The 21,099-nt window shown below is 43.4% G+C and overlaps 1 protein-coding gene across 1 annotated transcript in view; it reads right to left on the bottom strand.

The window, feature by feature from the left end:
- LOC311343016 (ADP-ribosylation factor-like protein 15) overlaps positions 1-21,099 on the bottom strand; it is a gene marked incomplete at its 5' end in the record, with an annotated part of 77,117 nt that overhangs the window by 24,927 nt on the left and 31,091 nt on the right. Inside the window, 1 exon segment of the mRNA XM_084467866.1 lies at positions 17,916-18,124. Within this exon segment, the coding sequence (XP_084323992.1) occupies positions 17,916-18,124 (209 nt within the window).

Raw genomic sequence — 21,099 nt, 5'->3', positions numbered from 1 at the left:
GCCTTGTTTCTGATCTGATTGACAGGTTAATGATCATATAAAGCGGTTTGAGTGATCTGGGGTGGAGGGAATTCAGCTTAAAGGCATTTGTTTTTGATTTATGTATGTAGAATGATTCTGCCATCGTCAAGTCATACTGAATATCCCATTTGACTGTACTACAAAGGTTTGAGTCAGCTACGCTTCAGCCGATTCATCTGAACTATGCGCAAAACACTATGGGCCTTTTGAAAAGTCTCTGTGACCTTGCCAACAGTTTGAGTAGTTTATTAAAATATTTGTTCAAGCATAATCCCTTTTCAATCAAAAGTCATACGATCACTGGCCTGTCATCGTCAAATTAAACAGAACTCACTGTGAAGCATTGACTTCTTTCAGGCAACATGAAACTAAAATGTTTGCCTTGTTAGCTCTTTTCCACAGTCATTTTATCGACCCCAACAAAGCATGCTGTATTTATTAGATTAGAAGAACGATTCAACCTTCCCCACATGTATGCTCTGGCATGAACAACACATTTCCGTACCACTCATATAAAGTCGCTACGGGCTAACACACAGCTGCCTAGCAATGCTAGCAAGGGTTTTTTAGTCCCTTTTGCATGATCGAAACAGATCCTGGAGGAATCAATTAAATGATATTCCACCAAAACATTGTGTTGTGTAACTACTATCCTGTATTCTTTGGAAAAGCATCACATAATGCTTCGAGCCAGTGTTGCGGTTTTGCCACACTTGATTCATTATAGAAGAGACAGGGGTTTTCGAAGATTTAGAAGATTTAGGGTTTTCATGAAAAGAAAAAAAATGAAGGAACTTACTAGATAAAACTACTTCCTTCCAGTTCAAGTGCTGGCCATTGTGAATTGGTGCACATTTCCCAATTGACTTGTACTTACTAAAGTGGACTCACAAAGTCATCTAGTAGGTGTAAACTGCTATGAGATCAAGTGCTTAAAGGGTGTCTGGGGTTTTCTAAACAAACCCCAACACCTAAAACAACATTTGGCAGTATTCCATCGGGCAATAATTACAGTAACATACATACCAGCTGGGTGGTTCTTTGCTAGCCATGGCAGTAAGAGCCTGTGTGTGTGTGTGTGTGTGTGTGTGTGTGTGTGTGTGTGTGTGTGTGTGTGTGTGTGTCCGTCACAGCATTTGTTGGGTTAGGAAAACATCTTAAGAGAGGATTATCCTCCAACTTTTGGGGATAATACAAAGCAGGTTTTCCGGGCCAGTCGCACACCATTCATAATTCCAGACCTTCATTGGCAATAATGGCCAAGTTAAACAGGTTTGATAGGTAACTGTCACGAAAAGACACAAAAGGCTTTACTTAACAGGTTAAGTCCTTTGATATAAACCCAGGGGATTTATTTAAGTTGTTTGGGAAAATAAAATGTATTACAAAACCAGACCTATAAGGCACAATGTAAATACATATTCATAATGAATACAATGACTATTGCCAATACTAAAAACAAAACAATAGCCTTAGTATGTTCTTTTACTTCCATGTTGTCAGTGCTAGTCACGTAACGTATACATTTAAGTACACAAATTGATCACTCAATTGGTTTACAAATGTGTCTTGATTACCTACATACTAATTCCATGGTTTCAGTGTGTTAAACTAATTATTGATTAATTCTGATCACTCAGAAAGTTCCTGGTCAATGTTCTATCAGAGAATGTAAAAAGTGTTATTTTTTAATCAAATCAAAAGAACACACTGAAGCAGGAACAAACCAAGTGAAACAAACTGAGGCATATGTCCTTGGGTCTGGTGAACCCATCGCGGACAGGCAGCCAATATCCAACCAGACTCGTCCCACTTTAAGCTAAATCTGCACCAGTAAAACGGCCTTGTGGAGGAGCAAAGCCCCTGAGAGAGTTTCTGTCTCGTACTCTAGTCTCCTCTATCAATCCAGGGACTGGATTATGTCTACAGCACTGTTTACCACCACTAAGAAGCAGAACAACTTGCTGATACACACTAATAGGCCCATATAGAATACAAAGGCAAGAGGCAAGAGTCTGCAATTGGTCCGATTGATTGATTGCAGTGTGTGTGAGAGAGAGAGTGTGTGTGTGTATTTCCCTCTACCTACTGGGGTTAAAAGAAAACGCTCTTTGGGAAAAGAAAACAACAGACATAACAGAAACAATAATTTGCAACAATCCCCACCGACACTATAAAGAGGATCTGAAAGAGAGAGAGACAGCGAGAGAGGGAAGAAAAGTGTACTTTTTAGTTTTAGCCACAAGCTCTAATAAGGTGACTTTAATTCCCAGAGGAACAGTCGTCTGGGAAGCCCCCTATGGGTGGTTCCCTCCCCAGTCCCCCTCCCCTCCTCTCCCCCGTGTTCCAGACGGGACACCACTCTGCGGCCCTGCCCTCCGGGCCCACAGGTCAGCGGACGCGCCGATTACCCGCGAGAGCTTGACACACGGCAAAGCCGGGGCGCTTTCATCTGCGTCGGTGGGTTGCCACTCAAAGCCTTGTTACAAGATTGGCGCTCGGCAATTAGCACAGCTCAGGGTCAATTAGCTTTTGGCAAGCCGCCAGGGGCGTCACATGCCCGCGGCTTTGCGCTGATGGCACCTGACAGACCCGCAGATCAGTCATGTCTGCCATGGCGGGGGGTTGGCTGCGGAACGGAGACCGAGGAGGTAGCCTCGTGAGACCATCCTAAAATTCACTTTGCGTTTTTTGGCGCCAAGTATCAGTCTGGCCTTGTTTCTTGTTTTTTCTTCTTGCCATCTAATCATCCACACACACACACACACACACACACACACACACACACACACACACACACACACACACACACACACACACACACACACACACACACACACACACACACACACACACACACACACTATATTTCCAAATATGGCAACACAGTGTTACCAAACTGTGTTGGTCGCAACACATTCCTTATATGCCGACTTTGTTCCTTCTTTTTATCCTGCAGACTGCGGTGCTGCTTGTTAGTTGCTAATATTCCCTGCCCGGAGTGCTGATTTGCTCGAACATTTTGACCCTTTTGAAAAATGCCACACTTAAAAAGGTGTGATGCACGTTTTATGCGATAGCTCAGTGGGGAAGGAGATGCAATAGGCACTTAAAGGTAATTCAATAATGGTGAATTTAAGTTTATAACAGTTTTTTGTGATGGTGTAATCTGTTTCACAAGCACGGTGGACTCAACTCAAAAACACAATCATGAGTGAAGTCGTGGCACGAATGCAATCAATGATAATATTTGGTTTGGGCTTTCATAAGAACTGATACTTGACGTGTTTGCCTATTAGTCTTACTTCGAGTACACCGCTTGTCATGGGGGCGATGAAAGGTGGTGGGAGATTGTGTGACCTGGTCCAGCTTGTTTTATCCAGAGCATTTGGCTGGTTGGCAATAAAATGACAAGGCAAAGCGCTTAGTTATTTAGAAGGTGTCCAACATGGGTGCCACATAAGAGCACCATATCTGGACTCGTGCCATGAGGGAGTACATCGCCTGACGACAGACTGTAAGTCACATCACCTTGGCTGTGTCTGTGTGTGTGTGTGTGTCGTGTGTGACATTCCCGCAGTACTGGGACAGAGAATCAGGAGAAGAAGGTGGAGGATTAGACGGCAAGAAGAAGAACAGAGGAAACACAGCTCAGACTCATTAGAGGAACACTTTGGCCAACATGCTTTGAGCAGATGCGCGCGATTGGTTTTGAAGGCAGCGTTCCAACAAGCAAAGATTAATAGACCCATGGACAAAAAAACTGAGGAAAAGCCCACCCCGCGACTGGGATACAACTGGCGGCCTGATAAGATGGCTCCAGACGATATGCGGCCGGATAAGCCAGTGAGAAAAGAGGTCCCAAAGGAGGGGGGGCTTTTGTGTTAAAAGAGGTCTCTCTGCTCCTCTGCATTCCCCCCCCCCCCCCACCCACCCCTTTTCCCTCTCGCTTTCCTCAGCGGCTCGCTCCGATGTGTCTTGGGTAAACGTTGGCCGAGATGCTTATCTGCCCCCCCCCCAGAGCAAGAGACCAGGAAGTGTTCCGTTGTGGCGTTCCTGCTCGCCTCAAATCCACTCTATGCCCCTCCTTCCTAGAGAGTCCTTCTTTTGCATGTCGGGACAGGGCCTTTGCTCTCTCTCTTTTCAAGTCCCTCCAGCTGAGGACAGAAAGGAGAGGAGAGAGAGTCCATGGCGTGTGTGTGTGTGTGTGCATCATATTGTAGACGGTGTAGAGCCTCATTCCTGTGGATGAGCTGTGAATTGCCTGTATAACACCATGGTGTGTGTGTGCGTGTTCCCGTGTGTGTGCGTGATCCCATGTGTGTGTGTGTGAGTGTTCCCGTGTGCGTGTGTGTGTTACCGTGTGCACGAGTGTGTGCGCTCCCATGTGTGTGTGCGTGCGTGCGTGTGTGTGTTCCCGTGACAAAGGCAGAAAAGGCTTGAGAGAAAGAGAAAAAAACCAACAAAGACGCCAAAACCGGTTTGTTGACGCAAGACGCGACTGTTTGATTTGTGCGGAGGTGAGACGCACGACTGTAGACATCCGCACAGCTGCTGCCAGACAGGCACGTTGGCCCGCCTCACGTCTGTCTGACAACACCGCCACGCATCTGGAGGTCTGCGCGAGGACGCAGGTTAAAGAGGAGTGTCTTAATTGTCTCTGATGAAAACGCCGCCTCCCCCTGACATGTCTCCAGCTCCAGACTCAAGACTCATCTTGTTTTTTGTTTTTTTTTGGGGGGGGGGGGTGGGTGCTCCTCCGTCTGCACAGAACCAGGCCGCTCCGATTCCACACGACGGCAGCGACATCAAAGCCCCCCCCAGAGATTACGCTCATCCGTGCGATCGTTCGATACCATGGTATCGTTTGTCCAAACAAATACAAACAAAATGTTGTTGTTTTTTTTTTGCTGTTTTTGCACCAGGTGCTATTTATTGTTAGCGAAGGCAAGTTTTGTCGCTCGTCACCATTTATTCAACAGGCCTTTTTCAAGGAGTCTTGTTGTTGCATCCCTTTGTGACCATGTGCTGGTGTGCTTTCTATGTCCACCTCCCAAACACGAGTATGGGCACAGGGCCGCTGCGCTAAAGAGCATGAGATTTAGTCTATTTAGTATCACACAGAGAACACATTAACGCCCCGTTATGGTTTGGAATTGAATGTGCCATTAATCACGTCAAGAGCACATCCAAAAGCGACAGTTTTAATTCACAAGGCTCGTTCATTTTCCCAGCTAATGTCAACAGAAAAGCCACAAGTCAATGTCCTTTCCAGCTGCTGTTGCTCTTGCTCCCTGGATGGAATGCGTATTGGTGATGGAGGTTGAGGGCTGTGTGCATTAAGTTCAATGAATCATTTGAAGACATTTATTTGAATTATTAAGTGTGTAAAAGTCTCTATAAATATACCCCAAGTTGAAATGTACCAAAAATTGCCTTAAAATATTTTATTTTTAAAATTGAAAAATAGGCTTTCAGCAACATTCAATGCAAAGGCTCAGGAGCAGAAAATGCTTAAGGGATTTGGAGAAGGCTGTGGTAGCTTTCAGTCTGGACAGAGCTTGATGCATTGCCTTAGTCCACAACAAACACTACAAAAACATATGTCCTAAAGCATTCATAATGTATTTAATACACTGTGAGAATTAGAGATAGGCTTCCCTTTAATGGCAGATAATGTTTCCCATACAAATATGCAATTCAATCTCCTCATTTGTTTATCTATAAGTGAATATTGTGTTGTTCCATCCTTTCCATTGAGTTAACTTTCTGGCCTCGAGGACTTGGGGGGGGGGGGGGGGGGGTTTGAACAACATTAAATGAGGAGCAACTGATCATACCCTTCCATGACATTTGAAAACAAAATCATCAAATCGAGGGAAAACCTCTTATATGATAACAGGCCTTTATTAACCTGGGAGTCGGCCATGGGTATTATCCAAATATATCATACTTATTCTACTTCGTTTAAGAATGCTTGATTCTGATTGGCTGGGTTGGCAGGTTGCCCGCTGACTTGTCGGTTGTACTTGCTGCTGACTGAGCACAGCGTCATAAAATAGTAGATCAATACGCGGCTTGTATTTTTTTTTCTATCACAGAAATTTCAAACATGAGCCATTGTAAAAATAAACCTTGTTTAAAAAAGTTTCTAAGATGTGTCGGAAATCTATCGGAGGGTCAGTCGATACATAGTTTCGCAAGCGAGACAACTACGTTATTAAACTAGTGATCAGATGCAGCCTTGTATGGTTACTATGGAAACTAATTAGCTACAGCTGAGCTAACGTTATTCACCGTAGTTCTAAAGGGGACTACTTTTTGAGGGAGATCACTCAAACAGAGTATACATTTAATAAGCATGCAATATGAATAAGAAAAAGCATAATTATTAAAGTATTTGAATTGTTTTATTATGTTGGCAAGCAAGAAGTAGAATAAACAGGATAATCACCTCAAGGCAGGGCAATAAATAGTTTGATATGCCCGGCTCGTGGAAGGTTTCCACGAGCCGGACATATCAAACTGTTTATTGCCCTGCCTTGAGGTGATTATCCCTTACTTAATTGAATTACACGTAAGCAAACCTATAAATAGATCAATCCTCCTGAATCAATGTTCTCTGGAGGTTTCTTTGGTTGTTTTCCTTGTTATCGTAGAACTGCCTCCATCTTAGGCACTTATGAAGAGCTAATAAATGGTCAGAACGCCCTGGGAAAACATGTTGTTGACAAAGCGCTAGATCAAACCTGATCCCTGGTTCTTGGTAGACCTTGAATGCACTGCTTTAAAATAAATGTGACTCACCCCTTAGGGAAATACAAAACAGGTAGGGACTTTGTATGCACACTTGGGTTGATTTATTTTTTGACCTGTGCAATATGAGAAAAACAAATACAATTCTAGGAGTTGCTCATGGGGCATTTTACACCCCAAATATATTCTATCCATCAACCTGATAAATATACTCTCTATGAAACTGAATTATTTTCACCTGAAACATCTGCCAATAATACTGTTAAAAGGGCAGTCAATTGTCAGTTGGAGTTGATAGTTAAATAAATGTAGACCGATGCTCACGTTCTGTTCGGTGTACGGAACAGCTTGGTCTAGGCATAGATTTATGTGTTGCAGTCTTGTCACAGCATTATTATTGCCATGAAGAGTGGTGCTGTGGCGACTCTTCACACAGTGGCCATAAAAGTTAGCCTAAAATCTCCTTGAAGGATCAAGTTAGACAGTTGCCTCATGTAGGAGAAAGGTTTGGGATTTCCGCTATCTATAGAACAGTTATATTGATCTAGGCTTAACAGAGTACTTACAAGGATAAAATAAGCTTAATATGGTATTTTAAAAGAGGGCAGATGTTTGACTGAATAAATGCTGTGTGTGTAATATAAATATATATACAGTATATATAGTACTATTATATATGTATAGAGAGATAGATATTTGGTAGATTAGACATCTTAAAAAAGGTATAATATGTAACATTTACACATACAAATATCATAAATGACTAGACCTGTTTATTTACTAACATTATCCCAAAGAGCGCTGGGCTACCCCACTATTTAATTTTCCATATATGTTATCTACAGCTTTATGGGTGGTCATGAAATAAGGCATGGCTTCTCCTAGGCTGGAGACAGTTCAACAATGTTACACAAAACAATAAACGTTACTAAGCGTAATGTGACTTCAACTTTAATACATAACCTTGACTTTTAGCATGAGTCACGTCAGATCGATTTTCCCTGGCAACGGTGGTGAAGACCACAACGCAACAGACAGAGCCCACACATCCTTCACGACGTCATCAAACTACGTCTTTTGTTATTGTTTTGGTAGAGAGACCCCTGGCGGCAGAAATGACCCCTTATACCTTTTAATGGTGTAAAACCCAATGTACACTGTGATAAGTCAGCGTATAAATATTGACATCAGAGCTGGAGATCTGTGCCCCGACCAGAACGAGACCCGACAGGAGCGGACGGGTTCTCGTCGCTCCTCATATCTCACATGTTTGACAGGCTGACGTCAGGGTTTTGGCTGTATTCAATGAATCACATACTTCTTTAGTAGTGTGTTCACTTACAGCAACTGTGTGTCTTATCTCGGTCAGACGGCTTTCCCCGCCCCTCGGACCGGACTGACCCATAAAACATTGGATAACCTGTCAGCTGTGTTGTTTGGGAAATAGAGATAAACGCAAAAACGGATGCTGCTGAGGAAGGGGACGAGGCGGGCGGCCTCGGGCGATTACCACTTGGTTGCGCAAGAGAAAAAGAGGGGAAAGTCTGAGGTGTGCGGAGAGTTTGGTTCCATGCAAAAGTTGTAACGGTATGTGGAAACTTGTTTCGAAAATGTCGGCCTGTAATGAGGTTTGGCCGTGAAGAAAGCCTGCGATGTGCGGTTTTTGGTTGGGTTCGGACCGGGGCCTTGTCGGCTCAACTCGTCAGCGCTGATTAAAGCTCCACTGTTCATCTGGAATATCGATTGGTATGTCTGCACTGTGTGTGCAGACATAGTATTGACACCCCTGGAAATTCCAGAGCTTCATTATATCTGTGTACATTCACCCGAGTGGAAGAAAGCCTGCTCCATCATGGCCTCCCCCCCCACACACCTCCCCCTGCAGCATCCCCAGGCCTGGATGGTTCCCAGTCCACCGGGACCACTCCCCCCCGCCCCCCTTTACAAATAAGACAGAGGAGGTAATTGAGAGATTAAGATCCTTCAAAATGGGGTCACAGAGATCAATGATCAAACAGGGCCCTGACCCCCCCCTGCTCCCCCTGCCCTCCTCTCAACACACTTTATTTTAGCAAGCCTCATAATGGAGAAGAAAAAACAAAAGGGAAAAAGACCAAGTGACAAACACTTCCCTGGGAAGAGACCCGAGCACCCCTTAATCTCTGGAGGAAGCGGCCCGACCCCTAGCAGTGGTCCGGGAGGGCGATCAATCACCGTTGAGGACATTTGTCAGAATGAAATGGGGCGAAAGTTAGTGAAGATTTACAGACTCGGATGGTCACCGATAACTCAAATCTATAGCAAGCCAAGGTTTATTTTGGTATGACGTAACACATTGTGCATCATGGACATTTACACATGTACATCAATTTTGCATTATGTCCTTTGCTATATGTATTGATTGATGATTAGTGTTTTATCATTGCTAGTCAAAAAGGTATTTAAGTATACCTTAAGTATAGCACTTAAAGCAAAAAAGGTTTCAAAACGCAGAATAACACAGCTATAAATGTAATAGTTATTTGTCGTGGAACATGTGAGGACATGTTTTGGTCTTCATGATTTCAAGACCAAATAAATCATGAAAACTCTAAGGCTCAGCTTCAAACTCCTCAAACTCCCCCACTTGCTATTTTTACCTTCTTTTCATAACCTCCCCCTTTCCCACCAACTGTGGTGCGCACATCATAACATGCAACACAGACATGAATTAATGACCCTAAACTGGAATCACACCTCTCCCCAAGTGATTTATAATCTCTCTCTCTCTGCTGCTCTCAGATTCTCCCCCTGCTGATGGGCTCTGACCCCCGGCGGACCCGCAGACAAGCGCTGGCCAGATGAGACCCCCCCCCCTGACATGGAAGAACAACTTGTTGGGTTTTCAGTTTTCGGTCATGGTGTGAGTCACATTCCTGTTGACCACAGGAGGACTGAGAACTGGCGTTGGACAGAGCCACTCAACACTCATGGACGGGGGTTCAGGGAGGTCGCATCCCTCCTGACGACAAGCACCATAATGAGTTATTGGCTTCTCGCGGGCTGGAGACAGCTCAACAATTTTACACAGAGAGCGAGGGAGAATGGAAAGGAATGGAATGCTGGGTATTTTCATTGGGAATTCAAAAGTTAAGAAATCAGGAAAAAGGGGGGGAAAATGGATAGGGAAATGAATTAAGCAAAAGTCAGCAAAAAAGGTAAAATATGGATGCGTGTGGAAAGTGTTGCTCTGCTGTAAAAGCACTGACTCTCACAACATGTTTTTTGCATTACAAGTGTGAATACAATTGCCCAAATATTTATTTTGGCAATTATTATATATATATATATTTTTTTTCTTTCTTATCTCAGCAGGACTCAGCAGATTATCCTAACATAACACTTGGTGAAAGATTACACAAGATACTAAATAAGATAAGACAGGTTTAAGTTATAACTGTAGGCGGTTTAATTATACATGATCATGAGATGATGGAATGGAGAAGTCGTACCAATCATCAGCACGTTGTTTCAATACTTTTATTGACCAAAATCTATACAATTACACACAATATGTGTGCGAAGACATTTCCAAAAATGGGAATAATTGTTTGTAGGATTTAAAATGTATGTATTAAAATGTCTAAAATGTCTAAAACACTATGTTATATATCTTTGTTAAGTTGTGTACTTACATTATCATTACAAATCGTTTCCAACAACGTTCAAACACAGAGAAATCCGTGGTTTTATTCCCAGATACTGCCCATTCTTTGGTCGCAAGACAACGGCGTCCTATGCCCTTTACCCCCTAACTTCAGGTGAAGCATGCGAAAACAATTCATTAGAGACCTTATGTATTGATATATTCCAATAGTGATCTAGCCTAGGCCAGGGCTGAAAGACATTTCACATATAACTTGATCATATTGATCGATATCGATAACTATTGATAATTTGAATGACCTAAAAATACTACCATGCTGGATTTAAACACTTCTGTTTAACACTTAACATGACCTTCCACTGTTCTTCATTGATAAATACTCCAATGTCGATACAACAATGAAAAACACTCAAATATTGTAAATAAGTATGGAACCGTGTTTGTGTAACAAACCCAGCTGCTAGATTCGGTGGTCCAGTCTCTTATCGATATATATTGAACATGTTTTATATTGATATTGATCAAAAGTCTATCACGATACGATAATTTATTGTTTTATTGCCCAGGCCTAATATAGCCTACTATGATGTGCTACTTCATCGGTACTTTGAAATTGACCTTTTATGTCAACTATGGACCAAACGATGGCTCTGTAGAGAGGACTTCTGCTGCTCCACCGCACCATCGGCAGGTATACACCGCCAAATACGAGAGACTCACGTTAACTCGTCCATGACAACGATTTCAGTCACGTCACCACGATTTCGGTCAGGACAAGGACTCCCATGATCCCGTGGTACTTCACAACGTCATCAAACTACGTCTCATGTTGATGTTTTACTCCTAGCAGCCGAAGTGAAATTCTCTACCTTCAATTCCAAGGCGCGATGCCAATAATGACTTCTTCTGTGCAGTGCAAACACAGTCTCACTTCAGCTACCATTCATTCATACTGCAGCTCAGAATGGAACTCAAATATTCACAACTCTTTAGACGGTCTATGGTTTTAGCTTGTTTGGCTTACAAATAAGCATGAAGACCACAGCATACTCCATTGTATTTTAAGAGTGCAGTAGTGGTAAGCAAGATAGACAACGCTGTGCTTCTTGTAAAAAACAACAACAATAACCACAACAACAAAATTAAAATAGAGTGGTGCATAGGAACACTGAATGAAAAAAAAGACTGCCTCCGGTCTTCAACAACAAACAAGGAGAAGTTGTTCACAAGTAATGTGATCTTAGTCACCATGGAACAATGACTAAGAAGAACCTATTTACTGTTTGTTCTCAGATTTTGTCGGGATCAGCTGGAGAAAACATGGCCCAATGGAAACAAGCATGACTGTGTCACTGTGTTTGTGTGTGCACGTGTGTATGTGTGTGTGTGTCAGCAAAAGAAAGACAGAGCATTAGACATGTCTGTGGGTGTTCATGTGTGTGTGTATGTGTGTGGTCTTCAGGCAACAGTCACAGTGTGTGTCTTCAGGCAACCATTTGAGTTTGCTAAGTTATGATTATTTTATGATGTGTTTCTGGAATATGGTGAAGAAACAATCACAATTCATCTTTCAAGCCTTTGTATTTCCATGTTGGTTTGTGTCAACAAGAGAGCAAATGTATGACATGTGTATGACGTGTGTGTGTGTGTGTGTGTGTGTGTGTGTGTGTGTGTGTGTGTGTGTGTGTGTGTGTGTGTGTGTGTGTGTGTGTGTGTGCGTGTGTGTGTATACACGTGTACGTGTGTGAGAGACTTTGGTTCATTATAATAACTCACTACTCTCTAGTCCGTGACACACGATGAATGCCAACCAAACACCACGACCTGTTTGGGTGCTCAGTGGCCTGTGGGGTGTAACTTTTGTCGTCGATTCGTAAGCACCACCAGTTGTTAACTTTGGTACACTGAAAACAGATGTGCTTCAATTCACAGCAGGCATTGTTTTCCTCACAACTGAGTGAAGCGTAAAGGGAAAAGTGAGCGCCAGACTGATTTGTGGTGTATGACTGAGACCGAGTGGGTGAGAGAGAGAGAGAGGGGAAAAGATGGAGAGAGATTAAAGTAAGGGGAACAAGGGAGAGTGGGGGAAGAGAGGAGGGGGAAAGGTAGAAAGAGGATGTAAGTGAGTGAGAGAAAGCATGAGTTGGAGAGTTTTCAAAAGAGGTGTGTGTGTGTTTTTCCTGCTCAGTCATCATCGTCTCTGTGTTAAACATTGGAGTGGAGCTGTCATCACTGTTTTCAAGGTTGGATATCACAGCAATTGCCATTTCTCCAATTTAGTCTCTCTCTCTCTCTCTCTCTCTCTCTCTCTCTCTCTCTCTCTCTCTCTCTCTCTCTCTCTCTCTCTCTCTCTCTCTCTCTCTCTCTCTCTCTCTCTCTCTCTCTCTCTCTCTCTCTCTCTCTCTCTCTCTCTCTCTCTCTCTCTCTCTCTCTCTCTCTCTCTCTCTCAGCTTCCCCTGCCTTGTATCCTTCCATTTTGGTCTACCTTATTCCCAGTTCATCTCTGCCAACCTGTGGCCCGCATTGTGCTACGCCCACAATGCGATGCATCCCGTCGTTATAATTCCTATATTTCATTTTGTTATCCATAGAGAGGAAAAAAGGGGAAACAAAACACTGGCTCTTCAACACTTCAATCCCACTCGGAAAGACACCGTTAGCAGCGCCTGTGTCCCGAAACAAGAAAAAACCCTACGTGAATGTGGAGTGCATGAGGTCCAGCCATCCAAACAGACCTGCTTTGTTGAGGTGTTATATCAACAGGCTGACCTCCCCTCTGCTCCTCCCCGGCTTCCTCGGGCCCCCCAACGGCAGGAGATTGATGTCAACAAGGAATTCTGTCCCGCGTTTCCCTCTGCCTCCTCCAGACCCTCCCCTGCCCCAGAAAAACACTTGCACAGTGGGCCCCCAGTGAGGGTCTTAACAAGCCCGTCGCACCATATTACCTCGCCGCCAGCGCCACCGACACACGGCGGTGTGGCCAGAAACACCCTCGGTCGGCCCGCGTGCCACTGTAAACAAGGACACCCTGCATCTGGTGGCTCTCCCTGGGGTCCCACACCTACGGCTGTTACTTAGTACACACGTTGTGGGGAGAAATCTGGGCTTTAATTCATAGCGCCTTTCACAATTTTTTTATGACCGTTTTGATGTTTTATTACCGTCAGAAATATCGGGGTCCATATTTGACAGAAATGTGTTCAAAGTATGAGACTTTGTTAAGGCTGACAGGCCAATTCACACGTTGTTTTGAGGAAAAAACCGTATGTCCAATAATGAGCAAACCCTGAAGGGTTAAGGGTAAGTGTATGGGGGAAGAATGTGAATATTTTGTCTTGAATTAATTCAGTGTAAACCAGACAAAGAGGGGTTCAGAGCTGCCTGCCTTTTTTTTTATAATCCAGCTTGTTAAAACGGCATACTACAGATTTTCACAACAGTCATAAGGGTATAATTTCCTATTGAATCTTTTTTGATTTACTGCAGAGATTTGAATTAACCGAATCAGGCTTCTGTTATCCTGATCAAGGATTTTCAGTCGAAACACAGCATAGCCACAGTAACTCAAGGGTTAAAAATAAAACCTGTTGGATATTTACTCCAACGTATGAATACATTTTTATTTTTAGACTCTGCAACTCTTAATTTATGAAAACATCTGTGCTGCCATCTGACACTTGAGCACCTAGACGTGTCAGTACATGTTAAAACATGCGCATCGCCGGGGTCAAATTTGGGGTGCGAGGTAAGTTCAATCGTAGGACACAGATAAAAGCCCAGCCGGCCCAAGTGCATCGCCAGACAACATAGGGAATGAGCAAATTCTCAGCTCCATTAGCCTGTCATGTAATCCTAGTCCTGTTCAAACAGTGCTCCAGGCAGAGTGCTGCAAAGGACCTGTGCAGCTCCACTCTCCGCACCATACAGTATCGTACATTAAACATAAAACCTACCACATATTAACTCAATTATTTAGCATAGCAGTTTCAAAAGGTAGGTTATTTAGGCCATGGACAAAGTAGGCAATTCCTTATCGGGATCTTGTGGCTGTGGTTCTCTGGATGTATAGGATGAACGTTAAGAACCTGTATGGCTACAAGCAATGTGAATGAGGAAAACATCCAAAGAAAATTCAGCCATCCACCAGTCTGGTCAAGGGATAATGAATGAATGAATAGACGTTCAGGCAGAAATACCCACTGACTTAACCCACTGACTTATCATATATTAATCAGGGGTGTTCATGAAACAGTCAATCAGAAAACCTCAAATTCTCACACATATTTGTCATCTGTCAAAGCTTCTAATTTATGCTGACAACCTAGTGAACAGTTTAACGAGGACTGGAAAGCTACATTTAGCGCCATACTGTTTGGCAAAAGACGATAAGAACGACTCAGTTCAGTATATATATATATATATATATATATATATATTGAGTTGGAGACTCCTTAGTGGAGCTCCTGAGCTTTACCACATTAAAAACATTTTAAATTATTTGTTTCCTTCCTTTCCTTACACTGAATTTGCAGCCCTTATTTGCAGGCTCTGATTGTCATAACTCCTAAAGCTACTTGGTACTTTTCTAAGTCACTTTTACAAGTAAGTGTACTTTAAGGTATACTTTTAAGTATATTCAGAATGATCACAAAACATCCTTAACAAATTTCAACACATTAGGTAATTTCACAACTAAATCCCCTCACTGGGTAAATATATGAATATATAATACATTGTAGTGATTTTGATGCTGTACATATTTAGCATGACCTGATGCTCACATACGTTCACCTTGGACCAATAGCCAGAGACACACCCTTAATAGGGCTTTAAGACTCAGCTGAAGGAAACACATAGCACTAATCTGAGACCAGGTTGCGACATTGTGCAAAGTATAGTTTGCCACCTGTTTGTGACGTGACTTTCATTTACTATTTAGCATCCCTGCTTTGGGAAGCATTTCGTCCTCATCAATGAAGCATGAGAACACCCATCTGCTTCCCAGAGTAGAAGGATGATGAGGAGGCAACATGCACGGACCCAGCCTCTTTGATACTAGCAGCTTGGCTACATCTGTTAGGTACAGTGAAGCTAGAGATTACCGCACATAAATAGTTGCGATGTGTGAAATTTTTAGATTAGTCTACATGTTTCTCATCTTGGCTGTGGCCATTGTCTTTGTCTCTGCAGACAACACGCAAAATCCAATGCTTAAAGTCTTCATGGCTACATAGAAAGACTACTATTGCTGCATCGAGAACAAGCAGAAAAGAACAAGCAGAGAAGTACCGGCTCTAATTCTATACTAGTTCTGCTCTGGACGCCTGCTCTCTTGACATAATAGGCTCACAATATGAACTGTGATTGACCTCACTGGGGCATTGTAATAAGTGCCTTTAGGCTAGACTACTCTCCCTCCTCCCTATAAACCGCTCTCACGTGTCAAAGTGTTTATAAACGGCAAGGGATTGTCGATACCTCCCAGTTACTGACACGAGCGCCATGCAGCAGAGCGCACGTCACGCTCTGGCGAGCAGTTGATTATGTTTAATTAGAGCTTACAGGGAGTCTAAACAAAGCAAAATTGTTGCGAGGCTTACACCAAGGTATCAATAAGATTACCGGGCTGTTTTTGAATGTATCAAGTTCATATCAGGTCACCGTCGTGATCAGATTTGAGAAATCACTCACTGCAGTTAACGGTAGACGCCTCAAGGGATGACAGGATATCATCATTTGGTCAGCCCTGTCTAGCAATCTATTGATTTAAAAAGCGATGAGTGTATGTATGTATGTATGTATGTAAAGTTTTTTACATACAAGCTGGGAAATGGAGGCTGGCCGTTTTTTTTCTTTTTGATTTAATACAGATTAAAGTGAAAGCAGCACAAGATATTCTAACCAACTGAAACCTACCAAGAGTGAGGTAGGACAGAGTGTGGCTCGTACCAGAGGAAGAGAAGAGCCAAGCAAGACTAGATCAGTTTCACTGCTATTTATCCCTGAACGCCCCAACAGTGATTCATCTAGTCGCGCAGGAAGGGGGGTGGAGAGATGACCGGTGACATTTGGGCTGTGTCCTTACGTTTACTGACTGGTCTGTCAGGGAGGCTGAACAGCTGTTAAAAGAAGAATATTCATCCTTCAATGGAAAAATGTCAGCCTTGACTACACGTCTGTTGCAACTACAGTACACAGTGTGCACCTGATATAGAGATTTGGTGGATCTGCCAGGAACAGATATGTGTAATTGTGGGTCTAATATGGAAGGCATTCTGTGGGGGCACGCTGTTCTTTATATGGTGGTTGGACGTGGACACCTGATCTTCGACGTCTGCCAATGAGACAATGGTGCCCTTTATCAGTGTTGCCGTGTGATGACTGGAGCTACTTCTTGATTCTGGTTCCCACTTAGCAACAAGTTTGTTCTATTATTAGTAAAAGGTGTTGCTTATCAGAGAGAAATTGCTACTATATCTGTACTGGAAGGGGGGTTGGGTATAGGCTGTTCCGGACACACAGTAGGTCAGGGGATCAGTTTCCACAGAGTTGAACAAGCGAGAGAATTACTGGTGGAAAACCCCCTCAACAGTCAGGACAGTGGTATGTAAAAGGAAAATGTTTTCCAAATCGTTTCCATTAATTGGAGGTCAAATCAAGTTGAATTATGCTGATGATCAAGCATGATTAAACTCGTCTTAATGTCTCATACAAAACCCATGTTGGGGAGTGATTTGAAAGCAGCCTCCTGCAAGTGTATTAGGTCAAAATGTGCTAGCATCAGGACCATTGTCCATTACTTACTGACAAGGTTTTTATTAATCATAATGATAAGATGTGAAAATAATTCCACTGTGACTACACAAATAGCCCCCCTAAGTGGGAAAGTAGTGTAAAGCAGGATGAATCACCGGATGTTATCTACTTTATTTTAATGTCAATGTTTCCGTTTCACAGAATTTCCTAGCATGCTAGTGAATCCTGTCCCTCAAATGCTTGAAAGTGGAGGACCGAAGCGAAAGTCAATATGCTGGGACACGTGCCTTTGGAAGTCTACAGTTTTACCTTCTGGACAAGTGCCAAAATGTTAAAGAGCTATGGGTCATAGATACTCAGATCCCCTCACAAAGATAAGGGAAAATATGGCAGTGTGTGTTCAGACTCGCACAAAATAAAAATAAAAATAGGTACAAGAAACGTACAATACATTTTCATAACAAAAAGGCAGTTTGACCTGGACTTGGTAAAGAGTGTGGAAGTGCTAACGTGGTACTGATGTGTAGCGTATCCGACATAACGTTCAAAGGAAATAGCCAAGTTAACACGTGATACCGTGGTTCTTGTCTAGTCAGAGTAACATGTGTTTGCGATGCAGATACAGCAGTGTCCATAACGTACAAAAAAAAAAAAAAAACATTCTCAGTGTGTGTCCAAATCCATTCAAAGACACGGCCGGGGCTGGACACGCAGGGCTTGGGGGGTCTTGGCTTACCTGGTTTGGGGTACGCGCGGCAGGCTTGTCCTGGTGGTTGGCGAGGATGAGGAAGGGGAGAGTGCAGAGCTGGGGGTGCTGCAGGGCCGAGTGGAGCTCGTTGCGGGCGGCCTCCAGGTCTTCGTCCGACGAGGCGCTGTCCAGGACGAACACCACCCCCTGTGAGCCCTGGTAGTATCTGCTCCAGTACTTCTTGATGTTGTCGGCACCTGTAAGCCGGGAGGGTTCAGTCAGGGCACAGGAGTCACGGCGGCATAAAAACACCATGATCAGAGCCACGCTACGAGAGGCCGCAGTAGGAACAGCGATGCCATGGGGGTGACGTGTTCCTGTGGGCTTGTTCTGCACATGTTTTCCTGGGTGGATATTATGATCGTCATTTCAGTCGACTAGAAAGAACACCCTCATTGCATGAATCACTTGTTTACCCTGTAGCGCCCCGCAAAGACTATGTTTTGATACATCACAAAATTCAGAAGTCCCTTTTGCACCTTTGAAAAAAAGGGGTTTTTCTACACGTCGCTTGAGAACTTTCACTTTTTTTCTTGTTTTCTCCACAGCAGCCAAGGTGCAAGACTCCTGAGCACAGGCGGCGGTGTTAAAACAAGGAGACCACCAACTGTCTCACTTATCCGGGCTGAAGCCGTCAGGCATTCCTCCTCGTGTGCTAGTTCTCATGGGAGAAATTAGAATTTGACACATTGCAGTAACCCAATGTCCAGACTAAATCCAACAATATCTGCCACATTGTCGCAATGAGCCTAAGCTTGACAGCAACGTTTGGTATTTCTGGCTGCAAGTCCTGCTCACAAACATCCCGTCATGGAGAAAAGCCTCACTTGTAACCAAAACATTGTTATTTTCTTATCACATTAGGAATTTTTTTTGGTATAGTAGTATATTATGTATGTAGTATAGTATGTGATGCGTTCTTTTTATACTTTTGTGACATACTGGCTTTGTACGTGTAATATTTTTATTAAAACATAAAATGTATTGTTGAATTAATAAGTCATACAATTGCCACTACATGATTATTTAGATCAAAACCGTTATTTTATTAAATAACATTTATTTCCCTGATGCGGTTTTTCAAAGTGACTTACATTAAGTGCATTCAACCATGAAGAGACAACCCAGAAATTGCAAGAATCATAGGAGTACATACAATACAAACAAACAATACATACAAACAAGCACTACTTTGAGATTATTGTCAACATTATTACTGAAGATTGACTGAGCTCAAACATACCACGGTGAACCATCCAGACTGCAGACATTTGCATAAAACAAAGTATTTCAAAGTCAGTTTTCTGTCATCGCCCTTCTTCCCCTCCAATCTCGTCACCAGGTTTTGTTTTCCACCAGAGTTGCTCATAGCAAGGTAATTGCCAAGTGGTGACAAACTGTGAGCCTGGCGAGTCTTTAAGCGTCACGCAATGCTTCCAGTGACATTCAGACATCCCCCCCAGTCACTCCCCTGCACCCCCTTGCAGGGGAGTGACACCCCCTTACCCCCCTTTCTAGTCACCCCCCCTCCCCCCCCCCCCCCAATTCCCCTCCTCTCTCTTCCTTCCTTGCTCCATCCTTCCTTCCACCGCCCCCCTCCCTCTCTCTTTCCTCACACCTCTCACTGGAGTGGAAAGTTATCAGACAAAGTGGCACTTGAGAGATTGCCTGGGAAGTTTCTCTCATCTTTGCCTGGGAGTTGGCTGGAATGTCACTCATGTCTTACTGGCAACTCCTGCCACCTATTGGCCTGAACGGAGGAGACATTCTGTCCGGCCGGATTGGAGTGGAAATCACTCGTGGATGAGAACAATACTGCCTGAACAATACTGCCTGTACAGACTATGATGAACACTAAAATACCTGGATTTGGAAAACACCAGCTATACACAGCGTCGGAAAATAACCAGCAGATTGCACCCATTGGATATTATGAGCAAAATTAAGCATAAGAATATAAGAATAATAATACACAATGGGATGATTATTCTCATCCAGAGCCGCGAGTTAATTCCCTGGCACACTGGATGATTAGGGATTGTAGTGACATCAGAAATTCACCAAAGCTGGATTAAAGTAAAGGTCGAGTTGAGTCTGCGTGAGGGACCACGGAAACACATACTTATAGCGTAGGTACGTAGTCTACAAGTTTATAGTACAAAGTGAGCGATAACATGAATAACCCAAACAAAGTCTGGCAAGACGTAGACAAACAATTACCGCGTAGAATAAGATTAGATTTTATCTGTAACCTTTCAATCTCTTCAAGTGATGATTGACAAATGGTGCTTTACGGTTGAATAAAATACATTTAAATCGGCCCTTAGATGGTCTATGTTTTGGAACGAACCAGCCTCCATTTACATTTGGTCTGAATTATGCTACCGTTGGGCCCAATTGTGTCTTTCTCACACACACACACACACACACACACACACACACACACACACACACACACACACACACACACACACACACACACACACACACACACACACACACACACACACACACACACACACACACACTTTCCCTCGCCTGATTCTTTTACCTTGAACCAAAATGCAAACATCTTGCTAATCTGCACTTTTTTTTTTTTCACTCTTGAAAGTTGAACTACAGTCAAAGCAAAAAAAAACAAAAAAAAAAACAGTCTTTGAAGTCTCCCTTAACCGAAAACAGCCCCCTCAAACGGAGAAGTTACAATGCAGCGATAGGGAAGGAGCGCCGGGGAAGGGGATCGAGGCTGAAGGGGTGCAGCGAGAAGGTGAAGGAGGGGCCCCAGTAATACAGCTTGCTTACTTCATTGTGGAACGCAGCGAAGCCTGGGAGCACGGTGGAAAGCACTTGAGCTGTGGATACACCCGTCACCCCGCAGGCTCTGTTGTTAAGTAAACAGTTCCTGTGTGAGGCCCTGGCCTCCAACCAGCGACCGGCCCTTCTTACTCATTTACTACACATTTGTTGGCAAAGGGCTGCTCTTTGAGCATCCAGACATGCAGCATCGCTAAATCCTCCCTGTGATCTGCGTTGTGCGTTTCGTTTGTGCGTTGGATGTCGTTACTTAACTCGGGAGGGATTAAATGGAAATCTCTCTCTCTCTCTCTCTCTCTCTCTCTCTCTCTCTCTCTCTCTCTCTCTCTCTCTCTCTCTCTCTCTCTCTCTCTCTCTC

The sequence above is a fragment of the Micromesistius poutassou genome (genome assembly GCF_964030765.1).
Source record: "Micromesistius poutassou genome assembly, chromosome: 5".
Classification (NCBI taxonomy): Eukaryota; Metazoa; Chordata; class Actinopteri; order Gadiformes; family Gadidae; genus Micromesistius; species Micromesistius poutassou.
This window is presented reverse-complemented; position numbering and strand designations above follow the sequence as displayed.